This window comes from Palaemon carinicauda, chromosome 33, assembly GCF_036898095.1.
Source record: "Palaemon carinicauda isolate YSFRI2023 chromosome 33, ASM3689809v2, whole genome shotgun sequence".
NCBI lineage: Eukaryota > Metazoa > Arthropoda > Malacostraca > Decapoda > Palaemonidae > Palaemon > Palaemon carinicauda.
The window spans coordinates 24095799-24109269 of NC_090757.1; the positions used below are offsets into that span (position 1 = coordinate 24095799).

The following is a 13471-nucleotide window of genomic DNA, read 5'->3' on the forward strand; positions in this document are numbered from 1 at the left end:
GTTTGGAATAAATATAGGTGCAACCTGCAAGGAGAAGGGACAGGTAAGCTTGTAGCTGTGAAAGTAGCAAGATGCTGATCAGTAGAAAGACCCAGAAGATCATTGAGAAGGAGCTTGGATGAGAACCTGAATTGGATGAAAATCCACAAAAACAAGAGAATGGGAAAAATAAATCCACCAGTACAAGAAGGATGGGAGAGATGTTATTGGATGTATAACTTCCTACTGTATATAGAAAATCCTACACTTAAACTTGAGAGGTAACAATTATTTGGTCAGTCACAAGCCTTTGCCCTTCTCATTAACCCAACAACTTTTCTCATTCTGTTCATTTTTTTCCCCAACTCAGGTTAGGAGTACTGTTCACTGATTTCCTGCCAAGGCACAACTTTAATCATATAGATATTAAGAGTTGGGTTCTTGTTGAAAGTTCCCTTTCCTAATTGTTAGTTTTGTAATACAAGGATAAAAGAAATTTTAATTATACTTCTTTTTATGATAAAGCAAAAACAAAAAAGTTATAGTATGATAAGAACAATTCACCATTTCCCTTATGTTAACTGACTCCTACTATACTTCCATTGTGAACAATCAGTCCATCAAACAATTAGGTAAATACTAAAGAATGTAGTGCTTATTTTTATTATTCATGAAATAATGCACAGGAGACAGTCTTAGGTACACAAAAGTGTTAATGAACTGTCTACGCTATGGAATAAAAAAATTTAATCTTATTCAAAATTCCTATCTTTTCTTCTTACCCACAATAAACAATATTTTAAGATATTCAATCAACTCTAATACATTCTAATGTATTACTTATATTAATTAACATGATTTCAATAAGTTTACAGACTGACGGAATAAATCCCTATCCAGAAGAGGACTGTCTCCAATGTAGTCTTGCTCTGGAAGATTGCAAAGCTGCCGCCTGAAATGAAAGACAACTATCATTAAACATCAGCAGAAGTAATGTACAATACTCTATAAATGAGCAAATAAAATTTTGTCAAGTAACTTGAACTCATCAATAATGTTAATATATTCTTTTTAATGTTAGCAAAATGTTTTTGCATACAGTATTTTGTATGTTGGCATATTACTGTTTTCAACTAAAAGATTTTCTTGCTTAATTTATATGAGTTTGTTAACACATTCATGAAATCAGTAATTGATGCAATAAGAATGTAAGGTATGATTATTATTATTATCCAAGTTACAACCCTAGTTGAAAATCTGAATACTATAAGCCCAAGGGCTCCAATAGGGAAAGTAACCCAGTTTACAAAACTATAGAAACAACTAATACACTATATATAAGAATAAAAAAATTAAGATTAGTCATATATGAACTATGAAGAGACATGTCAACCTATTCAACAAAATAAATTTCTAATAAGTTTAAAACTTATTAAGTTCACCAAGACGTGTTAGAATCGATTGCATACTTAGTACTACACTATACATACAGGATAGTACAGTATAGGGAGATCTGAATGCAAAAGGATGGTCAGAATTAGGAAAAATCTTTTGAAACAGCCACAAAAAAAAACAATGATGGTGCCAAAGATTAATATCAAGATCGGGACTAAGTAATTGTATAGACAGCAATTTTTATCCAACATATTAAGATAAGATTCAGCAACTGAAGACCAGATAGGGGGGGGGGGGCAATACTCAAAACATATTAAAATGAAGGAATTATAATTTCTCTTGACAGACTGATCAACAAAAATCTCAAGATGTTCTAAATATGCCAATTTTCATGCGATTGAAGAAAAAACAGACTAGGTGTTTTTTCTAGATACGAAAGTTTCGGTATATGAAAAATTCCTTTTATGAAATGATATACAAAGATTTTTTTCTCCTCATAACATGGAAAAGTAATCATGATACGAAACAAAATTCGCATGTCCGCCAAAAATTTTATAATTCGCGTCCTGCACTTTTCTTCAAACTTAAGCTCCCCACCATCGTCCTGCTCTCCTATTGGTCTGTAGCTTTCCCTTCATGTATCTGCCAGCATCCCTCAACCATTTTGTTTCGGCATTCACTATCGTTCAGATTGAATCTGTGTAGGTGATTTAGATTTCGTACTTGTGCATTAGTTTTCATGTTGCTTTATAACAACCTGTAATTCTATAGCCATGGGTCCCAAGAAGATTTCTGATGTTCAAGGAAAGAAGAGGATACCTTCCATGGAGACGAAGCTGGAGATAATCAAGAAATATAAGGGTGGGCATGTGGTTGAGTGTGATTGCTAAGGAGTATGGCTGAAATCCGTTGACGATAGGCACCATCCTTAAGCAGAAGGAAGCCATAAAAGCAGCAACATCCTCTGAGGGCATGACTGAACTTTCTAGTAAGAGGAGCCACGTTCATAATGAGATGGAGAGACTACTTCCCCTATAAATTAAGGGCAAGGAAATTGCTACACACACGATCACGGAGACGGTAATCTGCTACAAGTCCAGTGCTATTTTAGGTGATTATTATTTTTAATTTATCACTGCATTATGTTTTAATATCTATATCATTTACAGGTATTAACTGTTAGGTTATATATATATTGAATGATTCAAATGTATTGGGCTCTATTTCATTCAGATTTTACCTTTATTATAAAGTGATCTTTTCATAAGGCATGGAATTAGGCGATTTACATGTAACTCGCTTCTCATTATATGAAAAAATCAGGCTACGAAAGCCACTCTGGAACGAAATAATTTCGTATCCTTAGGTATTACTATACAGGTAAAGTTGTTGAGGAGTCACTGTCCTAGACCTAGTTACAATAATACTTTACTTGAAGTGTTGCTAGTGTTCGACTTCATCTCCATAATTTGCACAGTGCATTAATTTTAGCTAGATATCTATTAAGGGATTCTTCAACCTTAATTGAGCATTCAAGAAATGGGACTGATGCAAAGAGAGTAGTATCATCTGTAGATGCAACAAGCTTGTTTTCCAGGCTATACAACAAATGTGTATATACAGTAGAATAAAAAGTACTGGGCCAAAGACATTATTCTGAGGACACTACAGTAATATTTATATCATACAAAAAAATCTAGTGGTACACTGAATAATTTGCCAATTATTCCTTTTCGATTATGCACCTACAAAACTATTTTTATTTACAAAATAAAAATATACCAGTAGGTATAATAAAATTTGGTTCAAAATCCAAAAGTTTTCTGACTTTCCAATTACTTTTTCCAAAAGATTATTAATGCTTTATCTATGAAGTCTTAAAATTAAATATTGAAAACTGATTATGTACACAATAGTGCCAATAAAAGAAAATTATCCTGTCACACCTCATCAATATCAATTACCTAGAGCTTGAGATATATAGAGATATAAAATAAGTTATTACAATACAATTACTGAAACCTATTTAGTACGGATAAAAAGATAAAGTAATGGTACACACAAGCGGTTAATGGCAAGAACCTAAGCCGTGAAGCACCACAGGCTCTTTGATATTTTAGTCTCTCTGTTGCATCAGTTTGATATGCCCCATCCTTCAGATTGTTAAAAGTTTTAATGTTTTAAGATATCTTCCTCTGGTTAAGTGATTATGATCAACATTCTCTTTGCCTCGTGTTGGGATAGTATTGTGATTCAAATAACTGTTGTGAGGAGTGTAAATGTCTCTCTGTTCCTTTCATGTTTAAATGGTTCTAAGCCCAAAACAGTAGTACCAGCTGAACTCGGCTGAGTCCCTGGTTAGGCTGGAGGAACATAGAGAGTAGAGGTCCCCTTTTTTGTTTTGTTCTTGTTGATGTCGGCTACCCCCCAAAATTGGGGGAAGTGCCTTTGGTATATGTATGTAAGCCCAAAACAAAACTTGCTTTTAGTTCTTGGGGAAATCCAGAGAGCAATAGGCTAGTTGATAATAACGGGGGATGATGACAATGACGACACACCAGCACCGTGATGAGATTCCAAAGCTCTTAATTTAGCTTCCTTTGCCAAATTACAGAAGGCCAACAAGTCACCACTTATTGGCAGTAATTATGATCTTATCTGCCTGGTTGCTAACCCTGATCTGATTTCTAAAGTTGGGTCTAGAGGTGGTATTGTTCCATTTAATAAGGGGTCTGGTGATTCACTGTGCCATACATTCAACAGCTTCTCATAGACTCAAATTCTTGACTTATAAGGTGATATTATTATATAGATAAGCAATTAAAGATAAGACATCATTTAGAGAATTTTGAGTCCCCATATTTCAAACTATTGATATATTTTTGTAGACTAGTCAAGTCTAGAATTTTAATTACTTTATACAATTTTAATATTATAAATGAACTATCTCTTTCTTTCCCTTGCATCCAACCCCCATCAGAGTGGGTGAGTCAGCAATATGAATATCAGGAGAGGTTCATAGATATAGACAGAATTTCAGTAATGTATAAAATAAAAAATTTGATTATCAAAATTGCATTTATACAGTACTTGTATATGTAATTAAGATCAAATGAGAAAACTTACCAGTAATCTGAAACATTCAATGTTCTAGGAAAATCTTGTGTTCATATAAATAAAAGAACCTTATACTTTACTTTTAAATAAATAGCAGACATATATCCATGAGGTATTTAGTTCTTGAGAAGACATACATATCAACAGAAAAGCTGAGTGCCACATAGTGTGTATTTGGAACTATAACTGTAATCCCCTTCCCCCCCTGGAGTATAGCGACAAAAAGGGGTCTGTCTATATACAGAAATGAGCAGCAAGTGATGATTGTATTTTGATTTGTTAAAGATAATGGTATTAAGTGGGAAGAGATGAAAGTATGGCAGGTTGTTAGAAGTCTAATTAAATTATAGCAAGCAGTTATATCAGTATTCAAATAATTTCTCAGAGAAATAAATGACACAATTAAACTGGTTAAAATTATTGCTTTGGAGTTTTATAAAAAAAAAAAATACATTCGATACCTACAGTATATAACATTTGAAAAGAGAAAATATTCATATATAACTGCAATAGATAGAAAAGAGAACACGGCAAACACAAAAACACACCCTGAAACTGTAAATGATCAAAAAATAAATAATTATGCTATCTTAGAATATCCTTTAGCTGTTGCTGTTATTTTTTAGTATTATTTAAAAGTGTTGGAAAGTTTATGGTGTAAATTAAAACGTTTTATTTTACCTTAAAGCAATGTCTTGTCTTGCACAAAGAGCTCTTCTATTTGGACCAATACTTTGCAGAACTCTCTGACGACCTTCTGCCCTGGCCTTCAGCAAACGTAATACTCCACCTTTCTCAGTAACAGGAGGTACTTCAAGCTTAGCAGCATCTGGCAAAAGTTAAATCTTTTTAAATAAAACATTTGGAATGTCAAAATTATACTCTAAAATGACACAAATCTAAGTCACCATTAATATGACCAAACAAGGTTACCATATCAATAACATTAAAAGCACATTTTGTTTCTGGTAGCCTTGACTCTTGTGCGTGTGTCTTGTACAAGAAATATAAACTATAATTACCTTCCTCTTCATCTGTGACATTTGCTGCACATGTTTCTTTAATACTCTGTATCACCTCTGACCGAGCATACCTCGTAGATATTCCCAAACGAGACAATAGATGGGCAGGACTAAAGCGCTTGAGAGCTGTCCCAACAGCCACTTCATTAACCGGTGGCCGAGAGTCCCGTACAAGAGATGCCCAGTTAATATCCAATGCATCTGCAACACCTGTAATTCAAAAGTTATATTAAACATGGTGACAAATATATCACAAATTTTAAGTAATTTGTATTTTTCCTAACATACTTACCGAGAAACACTTTCTTAGGAGTCACTGGTGGCTCCTCTCTAACGACCAAGTTTTGCGTAGTTTACCCTACTACCATTCTCTAAGTGACCTGGTAGCGGAAGAAAACGTGACCTGGGGTAATGACCGAGGTCGGCCATGAGGCTACGCTCTCACTCTAGGCAGTGTTTTCTGGTCGCGTTGTGTCCACACACCGCTCCTCAGTTCTCTGTGTGACCCCCTTTGTTCAATTACCACGTGCTTCCCACATGGTCTTGATTCTTTAGCGAGTGTTCAGTACACATGGTGACATATATACAGTAATTCAAACCCGACAATTAAGTTATTTGAAGTTTTACTTTTAATAAACTACTGTGAGATTTTAGAAGCATTATTTTAAGTCTACAACAAAAACAAACTAGTAGGTAGGCTTTCAAGATAATTTCCCCATGTCATTAATTTATTCTTTTTGACTCATGGATATTAAGAACATATTGCCCGTTCATTCTGCTCTCAGCCTTGGTATTATTATTATTATTATTACTATTGCTGGCAAAGATACAGCCCTAATTGGGAAATAAAAAATACTACAAGACTAAGGGCTCCAACAGGAAAGTAATCCAGTGCAGAAAGAAAATAGAGAAGTAACCAAACTATATAAATACAAAATGTTATTTTTATAATAAAATAAATTTTTGAATATACTTACCCGGTGATTATAATAGCTGCAACTCTGTTGCTCGACAGAAAACTCTACGGAAAAAATTCACCAGCGATCGCTATACAGGTTGCGGGTGTGCCCAACAGCGCCATCTGTCGTCCAAGTACCCAGTACTCAATGTAAACAAAGAACTCAATTTTCTCCTCGGTCCACTGCGTCTCTATTGGGGAGGAAGGGAGGGTCCTTTAATTTATAATCACCGGGTAAGTATATTCAAAAATTTATTTTATTATAAAAATAACATTTTTCAATATTTAACTTAGCCGGTGATTATAATAGCTGATTCACACCCAGGGGGGAGGGTAGAGACCAGCATTATATGTTTACATTATTATGAGCTAAGAATTTTTATTTCATTTTAGAAGTTATCAAAATAACAAAAACAAAATAAATAGGTACCTGGTAAGGAAGTCGACTTGAACAATTACTCTGCCTTTTTAAGTACGTCTTCCTTACGGAGCCTCGCGATCCTCTCAGGATGCTGAGCGACCCCTAGGATCTGAAGTATCAAGGGTTGCAACCCATACAACAGGACCTCATCAAAACCCCTAATCTAGGCGCTTCTCAAGAAATGACTTTGACCACCCGCCAAATCAACCAGGATGCGAAAGGCTTCTTAGCCTTCCGGACAACCCAAAAAAACAACAATAAAACATTTCAAGAGAAAGATTAAAAAGGTTATGGAATTAGGGAATTGTAGTGGTTGAGCCCTCACCCACTACTGCACTCGCTGCTACGAATGGTCCCAGAGTGTAGCAGTCCTCGTAAAGAGACTGGACATCCTTAAGATAAAAAGACGCGAACACTGACTGGCTTCTCCAATAGGTTGCGTCCATTATACTTCGCAGAGATCTATTTTGTTTAAAGGCCACGGAAGTTGCGACAGCTCTAACTTCATGTGTCCTTACCCTCAGCAAAGCTTGGTCTTCCTCATTCAGATGGGAATGAGCTTCTCGTATTAACAGTCTGATAAAATAGGATAAGGTATTCTTTGACATAGGCAAAGATGGTTTCTTAACTGAACACCATAAAGCTTCAGACGGGCCTCTTAAAGGTTTAGTTCGTTTTAAATAGAACTTAAGAGCTCTGACAGGGCATAAGACTCTTTCTAGTTCATTTCCAACCATATTCGATAAGCTTGGAATATCGAACGATTTTGGCCAAGGTCGAGAAGGTAGCTCATTTTTGGCTAGAAAACCAAGTTGTAAAGAACATGTAGCCGTTTCAGATGAGAAACCGATGTTCTTGCTGAAGGCATGAATCTCACTGACTCTTTTAGCTGTAGCTAGACAAACCAGGAAAAGAGTCTTTAAGGTGAGATCTTTCAGGGAGGCTGATTGTAGCGGCTCGAACCTGTCTGACATGAGGAATCTTAGTACCACGTCTAAATTCCAACCAGGTGTAACCAAACGACGCTCCTTCGTGGTCTCAAAAGACTTAAGGAGGTCCTGTAGATCTTTATTGTTGGAAAGATCTAAGCCTCTGTGACGGAAGACTGATGCCAACATGCTTCTGTAACCCTTGATAGTGGGAGCTGAAAGAGATCGTTCTTTCCTCAGATATAAGAGGAAGTCAGCTATTTGAGTTACAGAGGTACTGGTCGAGGATACTGATACTGACTTGCACCAGTTGCGGAAGACTTCCCACTTCGATTGGTAGACTCTAAGGGTGGATGTTCTCCTTGCTCTAGCAATCGCTCTGGCTGCCTCCTTCGAAAAGCCTCTAGCTCTCGAGAGTCTTTCGATAGTCTGAAGGCAGTCAGACGAAGAGCGTGGAGGCCTTGGTGTACCTTCTTTACGTGTGGCTGACGTAGAAGGTCCACCCCTAGGGGAAGTGTTCTGGGAACGTCTACTAGCCATCGAAGTACCTCGGTGAACCATTCTCTCGCGGGCCAGAGGGGAGCAACTAGCGTCAACCTTGTCCCTTCGTGAGAGGCGAACTTCTGCAGTACCTTGTTGACAATCTTGAACGGAGGGAATGCATATAGATCTAGATGTGACCAATCTAGGAGAAAGGCATCTATATGAACTGCTGCTGGGTCCGGGATTGGTGAGCAATAAATTGGGAGCCTCTTGGTCATCGAGGTTGCGAAGAGATCTATGGTTGGCTGGCCCTAGGTGGCCCAAAGACTCTTGCATACATCCTTGTGGAGGGTCCATTCTGTTGGAAGAATTTGTCCCTTCCGACTGAGACAATCTGCCATGACATTCAAGTTGCCTTGGATGAACCTCGTTACTAGGGAGATGTCTTGACCTTTTGACCAGGTGAGGAGGTCCCTTGCGATCTCGTACAGCGTCAGTGAGTGGGTCCCTCCTTGCTTGGAGATGTACGCCAAAGCCGTGGTGTTGTCCGAGTTCACCTCCACCACTTTGCCTTGAAGGAGAGACCTGAAGCTTTTCAAGGCCAGATGTACTGCCAGTAGCTCCTTGCAGTTGATATGCATTGTCCTTTGACTCGAGCATTCCCGCCCGTCTAATGTCGCGCCCCAGCCTACGTCTGATGCGTCCGAGAAGAGAACGTGGTTGGGAGTCTGAACAGCCAGGGGCAGACCCTCTCTGAGGTTGATACTGTCCTTCCACCATGTCAGGCAAGACTTCATCTTCTCGGAAATGGGAATCGAGACCGCTTCTAGCGTCTTGTCCTTTTTCCAGTGAACTGCTAGGTGATATTGAAGAGGACGGAGGTGTAGTCTTCCTAATGCTACGAACTGTTCCAGGGATGATAGCGTCCCTATCAGGCTCATCCACTTCCTGACTGAACATCGTTCCTTCTTTAGCATGTTCTGGATGCATAACAGGGCTTGGCTTGTTCTGGGGGCCGACGGAAAAGCCCGAAAAGCTAGACTGTGAATCTCCATCCCTAAATACACAATAGTTTAGGATGGGACCACTTGAGACTTTTCCATATTGACAAGGAGACCCAATTCCTTGGTCAGATCTAGAGTCCACTTTAGATCCTTCAGACAGCGACGACTGGAAGAAGCTCTTAGAAGCCAGTCGTCCAAATAGAGGGAGGCTCGGATGTCCGCTAAATGAAGGAATTTGGCTACATTCCTCATCAGCCTCGTAAACACAAGAGGAGCTGTGCTTAGGCCAAAGCACAGGGCTTGAAACTGGTAGACAACCTTTTCGTAAACAAATCTCAGAAAAGGTTGGGAGTCTGGGTGGATGGGGACGTGGAAGTATGTGTCCCTTAGGTCTAAAGAGACCATCCAGTCTTCCCTTCTGACCGCTGCTAGAACGGACTTTGTGGTCTCCATGGAGAACGTCTGCTTTGTGACAAAGACATTCAGCGCACTGACGTCTAGCACCGGCCTCCACCCTCCTGTCTTCTTTGCCACTAAGAAGAGACGGTTGTAGAAGCCCGGGGTTTGATGGTCCAGGACTTTGACTACCGCTCCCTTTTCTAGTAAGAGAGACACTTCCTGTTTCAATGCTCGTCTCTTGTCTTCCTCTCTGTACCTGGGAGAGAGATCGATGGGAGACGTTGCTAGAGGGGGTTTTCGTACAAACGGGATCTTGTACCCCTCTCTGAGCAACTTCACAGATTGTGCATCTGCGCCTCTCTTCTCCCAGGTCTGCCAGAAGTTCTTGAGTCTGGCTCCCACTGCTGTCTGAAGAAGCTGGCAGTCAGACTCTGCCTTTAAAGGACTTGGTTCCTTTCTTCTTTCCACGTCTCCCTTCGGCACGAGCACCTCCTCTGCTGGAGGCTCTGCCACGAAAGGGCGGAATAAATCGGGACGCTGGAGTGTCCATCCTTGGTCTAGCTGACAAGTTAGGCAAAGGGGTGGCTTTGCGAGCAGAGGACGCAACCAGATCATGAGTATCCTTCTGTATCAAAGAAGCAGCAATCTCCTTAATCAGGTCCTCTGGAAAGAGGCACTTGGAAAGAGGAGCAAACAGAAGTTCGGATCTTTGGCAAGGTGTAACTCCAGCTGACAGGAAAGAGCAAAGGTTCTCACGCTTCTTGAGGACTCCGGACACGAAAGATGCAGCAAGCTCATTAGATCCGTCACGTACGGCCTTGTCCATGCAGGACATGATGAGCAATGAAGTCTCCTTCTCTGTCGGAGAGATCTTCCTGCTTAGAGCTCCCAGACACCAGTCTAAAAAGTTGAAGACCTCGAAGGCTCTAAATATCCCTTTCAAAAGGTGGTCCAGGTCCGAAGATGACCAACATATCTTTGAGCGTCTCATGGCTAGCCGGCGGGGAGAGTCTACAAGACTTGAGAAGTCGCCCTGGGCAGAGGCAGGAACTCCCAAGCCGAGAACTTCTCCCGTGGCATACCAGACGCTCGATCTAGAAGAGAGTCTAGCAGGGGGAAACGTAAAGGCTGTCTTCCCTAGACTCTTTTTGGACTGCATCCATTCTCCTATCACTCGTAAAGCTCTCTTGGACGAGCGTGCGAGGACGAGTCTAGTAAAGGCAGGCGAGGATGACGGCATACCTAAAACAAACTCTGACGGAGGAGAGCGCGGAGCCACAGACACAAACTGGTCCGGAAACATCTCTTTGAACAGTGCTAAAACCTTCCTAAAGTCCAAAGAGGGTTGCGTAGACTTAGGCTCGTCAAGATCCGAATGTGGTTCATCTACGTGTGCAGCACCATCATCATCAGAAAGACCATCATCCGAGTATTGTGGAGGAAGCGGCAATGGAGTAGGTAACGGCTGGTTAGCTGAGTCCGGTCGCACAGGTGCACGCGTGACTGAACCGGACGCAACGTCATGGAACTGTTGCCCAATCTGTGAGCTGACAACAACCATAGCAGCGCGGGGACGCACAGCGTCTACTCCAGACTGTCTAGCCTGATGTGGGTGAGCAGTGGCAACCACACTGGGTTGCGGAGGTTGACGCACCGCGTCAAAACAAAACAACTCTGACGGTTGTTGTACCTCACGAACGTCAACGGAAGGCTCCGTGCGTCGCTGAACGTCAACATGCGGCTGGCAGGGCACACTGGAACGCATGGGTGGCGGAACTCTCTCAACTGGAGTGCGCAAGAAGGTCGCCTCAGCGTCCACAGGACGCACAACCGAGTGTGTGGTTGGTTGTAGGCAAGAGGCTGTACTAGCTGGTGCAGCAGCAACCTTCTCCGCATGCAAGTCCTGCATCAGAGACGTTAATTGGGAACCTTCTCCGCACGCAAGTCCTGCATCAGAGACGTTAATTGGGACTGCATGCTCTGCAGCAAAGACCACTTAGGGTCTGCAGGAGCAGGTGCGGCGACAGACGGTGAAACTGTCTGAGGCGGTACCGCTTTGCCTCTATTAGGAGGTGAGCAGTCATCGGATGACTGCAGCGAGTCCGAACTGACCCAGTGGCTACAACTGGGCCGTTGGACTTGCGCGGAAGGGACCGACTTGCGCTTCAACGGTCGTGAGACCTTGGTCCATGGTTTCTTGCGAGAAACCTCTTCCGCAGACGAGGTATAAATGGGCTCTCTCGTCTTTGTGTGGTGGGGGCGATCTTGGGTAGATACGCCCGAAACCACAGAGGGAACGTCTGTTCGCTGATTAAAGCCTCTCGAACCCATTTGTCGTACGACATTGCTTCTCCCCTGGACTTGGGAGCTTGCAAGAGGTCCCGGACTAGGAGGACGACAGGCACGAACAGACGAACCCTCAAGCGCAACACTATCCACAACACTATCACTCACTTTGTCACTTCCCACTGCACTTTTACACTTCAGCTCCTTGACATCTGCCATGAGCTGATTACGGTCACTAGCCAGTGACTCAACTCTCTCACCCAGAGCTTGGATGGCACGCATCATATCAGCCATCGAAGGTTCCTGAGTGCCAGAAGGGGGGTTAGGAGCAACCACTACAGGGGAAGGAATATGTTGTGGGGCATGAGGAGAGGAAATGTCAATAGATCGAGAGGAACTTCTCCTAACCCTATCTCTCTCTAGCCTACGTGTATATTTTTGGAATTCGATAAAATCGAATTCCGAAAGCCCAACGGACTCCTCACATCGATCTTCCAATTGACAGGTTTTATCCCGACAATTGGAACAAACAGTGTGAGGGTCGATAGAGGCCTTCGGAAGACGCCTTGAACAGTCCCTAGCATTACACTTCCTAAATTTTGGGACTTGAGAAGGGTCAGCCATTTTGAATTGGTCAAAGGGGAAATCAAAAACTATCCAAAGTCATCAACAAATAATCCGTAATCAACAAAAGAATGCAAGGATTTTTGAAGAGAAAGCCTGCACAGCGAAAGCTCAAAACTATAATAGTGTACTTCACCAAATAGTTGTGAAAACAAATCCAGTTAGCAACAGCGAATTAGTAGGTCTTGCCGGTAGCACGACAGAGAGAAAATTGAGTTCTTTGTTTACATTGAGTACTGGGTACTTGGACGACAGATGGCGCTGTTGGGCACACCCGCAACCTGTATAGCGATCGCTGGCGAATTTTTTCCGTAGAGTTTTCTGTCGAGCAACAGAGTTGCAGCTATTATAATCACCGGCTAAGTTAAATATTGAAAAATCAATATTAGTAACAACACTAAATACATTAGAAAAGTCTGAACTTCTCCTACAATATGTCTGAACCTTTGAAATTCCACCGATTCAACTACCAGATTAGCCAGATCATTCAACAATGTTCTGACTACATGAATAAAACTTTTTAAATTTTAAGTGGTATTGATTTTCATGATGGAGAAGATAATACTGGTATTATTATCCGTACTACATGCTGAATGCTACGCAGAATGAAAAAATTAAAATATTCCTTAAGGTTAAGCTGATCACCAAAACTCTTAACACTTTTTTTAATACATTACATTATTCCAATGAATGAAGATATACACCAAATGTGTCTCTAATAGTAAATATTCAATAAAATATATCAAAATGAATTTTAGATGAGTTATATACAGATAAGACATTATCAATGAAAAGATTTGGATTCTGAGGAGCCACTGTCCTTGATCTACTTACAATCATAATTTGTTTTCTGA

At 40.8% G+C, this 13471-nt stretch overlaps 2 protein-coding genes across 11 annotated transcripts in view; both read right to left on the reverse strand.

The window, feature by feature from the left end:
* Nucleotides 1–628: 628 nt before the first annotated feature.
* The window catches only part of LOC137625895 (fl(2)d-associated complex component-like), a 184462-nt gene continuing 171619 nt past the window's right edge, over nucleotides 629–13471 (reverse strand). For all 10 annotated transcript variants that reach the window (XM_068356853.1, XM_068356858.1, XM_068356854.1 and 7 more), the window contains 3 exons: nucleotides 5514–5723; nucleotides 5173–5320; nucleotides 629–931 (listed from right to left, as the gene is read on the reverse strand). In XM_068356853.1, the coding sequence (XP_068212954.1) occupies nucleotides 829–931; nucleotides 5173–5320; nucleotides 5514–5723 (461 nt within the window). In that variant the 3' untranslated portion in view covers nucleotides 629–828. The remainder of the gene's footprint in view (nucleotides 932–5172; nucleotides 5321–5513; nucleotides 5724–13471) is intronic.
* On the reverse strand, nucleotides 8828–12338 carry LOC137626093 (uncharacterized). The gene is made up of 2 exons (XM_068357175.1): nucleotides 11637–12338; nucleotides 8828–11592 (listed from the first exon to the last, which is right to left on the reverse strand). Exons 1-2 carry the CDS (start codon nucleotides 12285–12287, stop codon nucleotides 10132–10134), a joined length of 2112 nt encoding a protein of 703 aa, XP_068213276.1. The 5' UTR covers nucleotides 12288–12338; the 3' UTR covers nucleotides 8828–10131.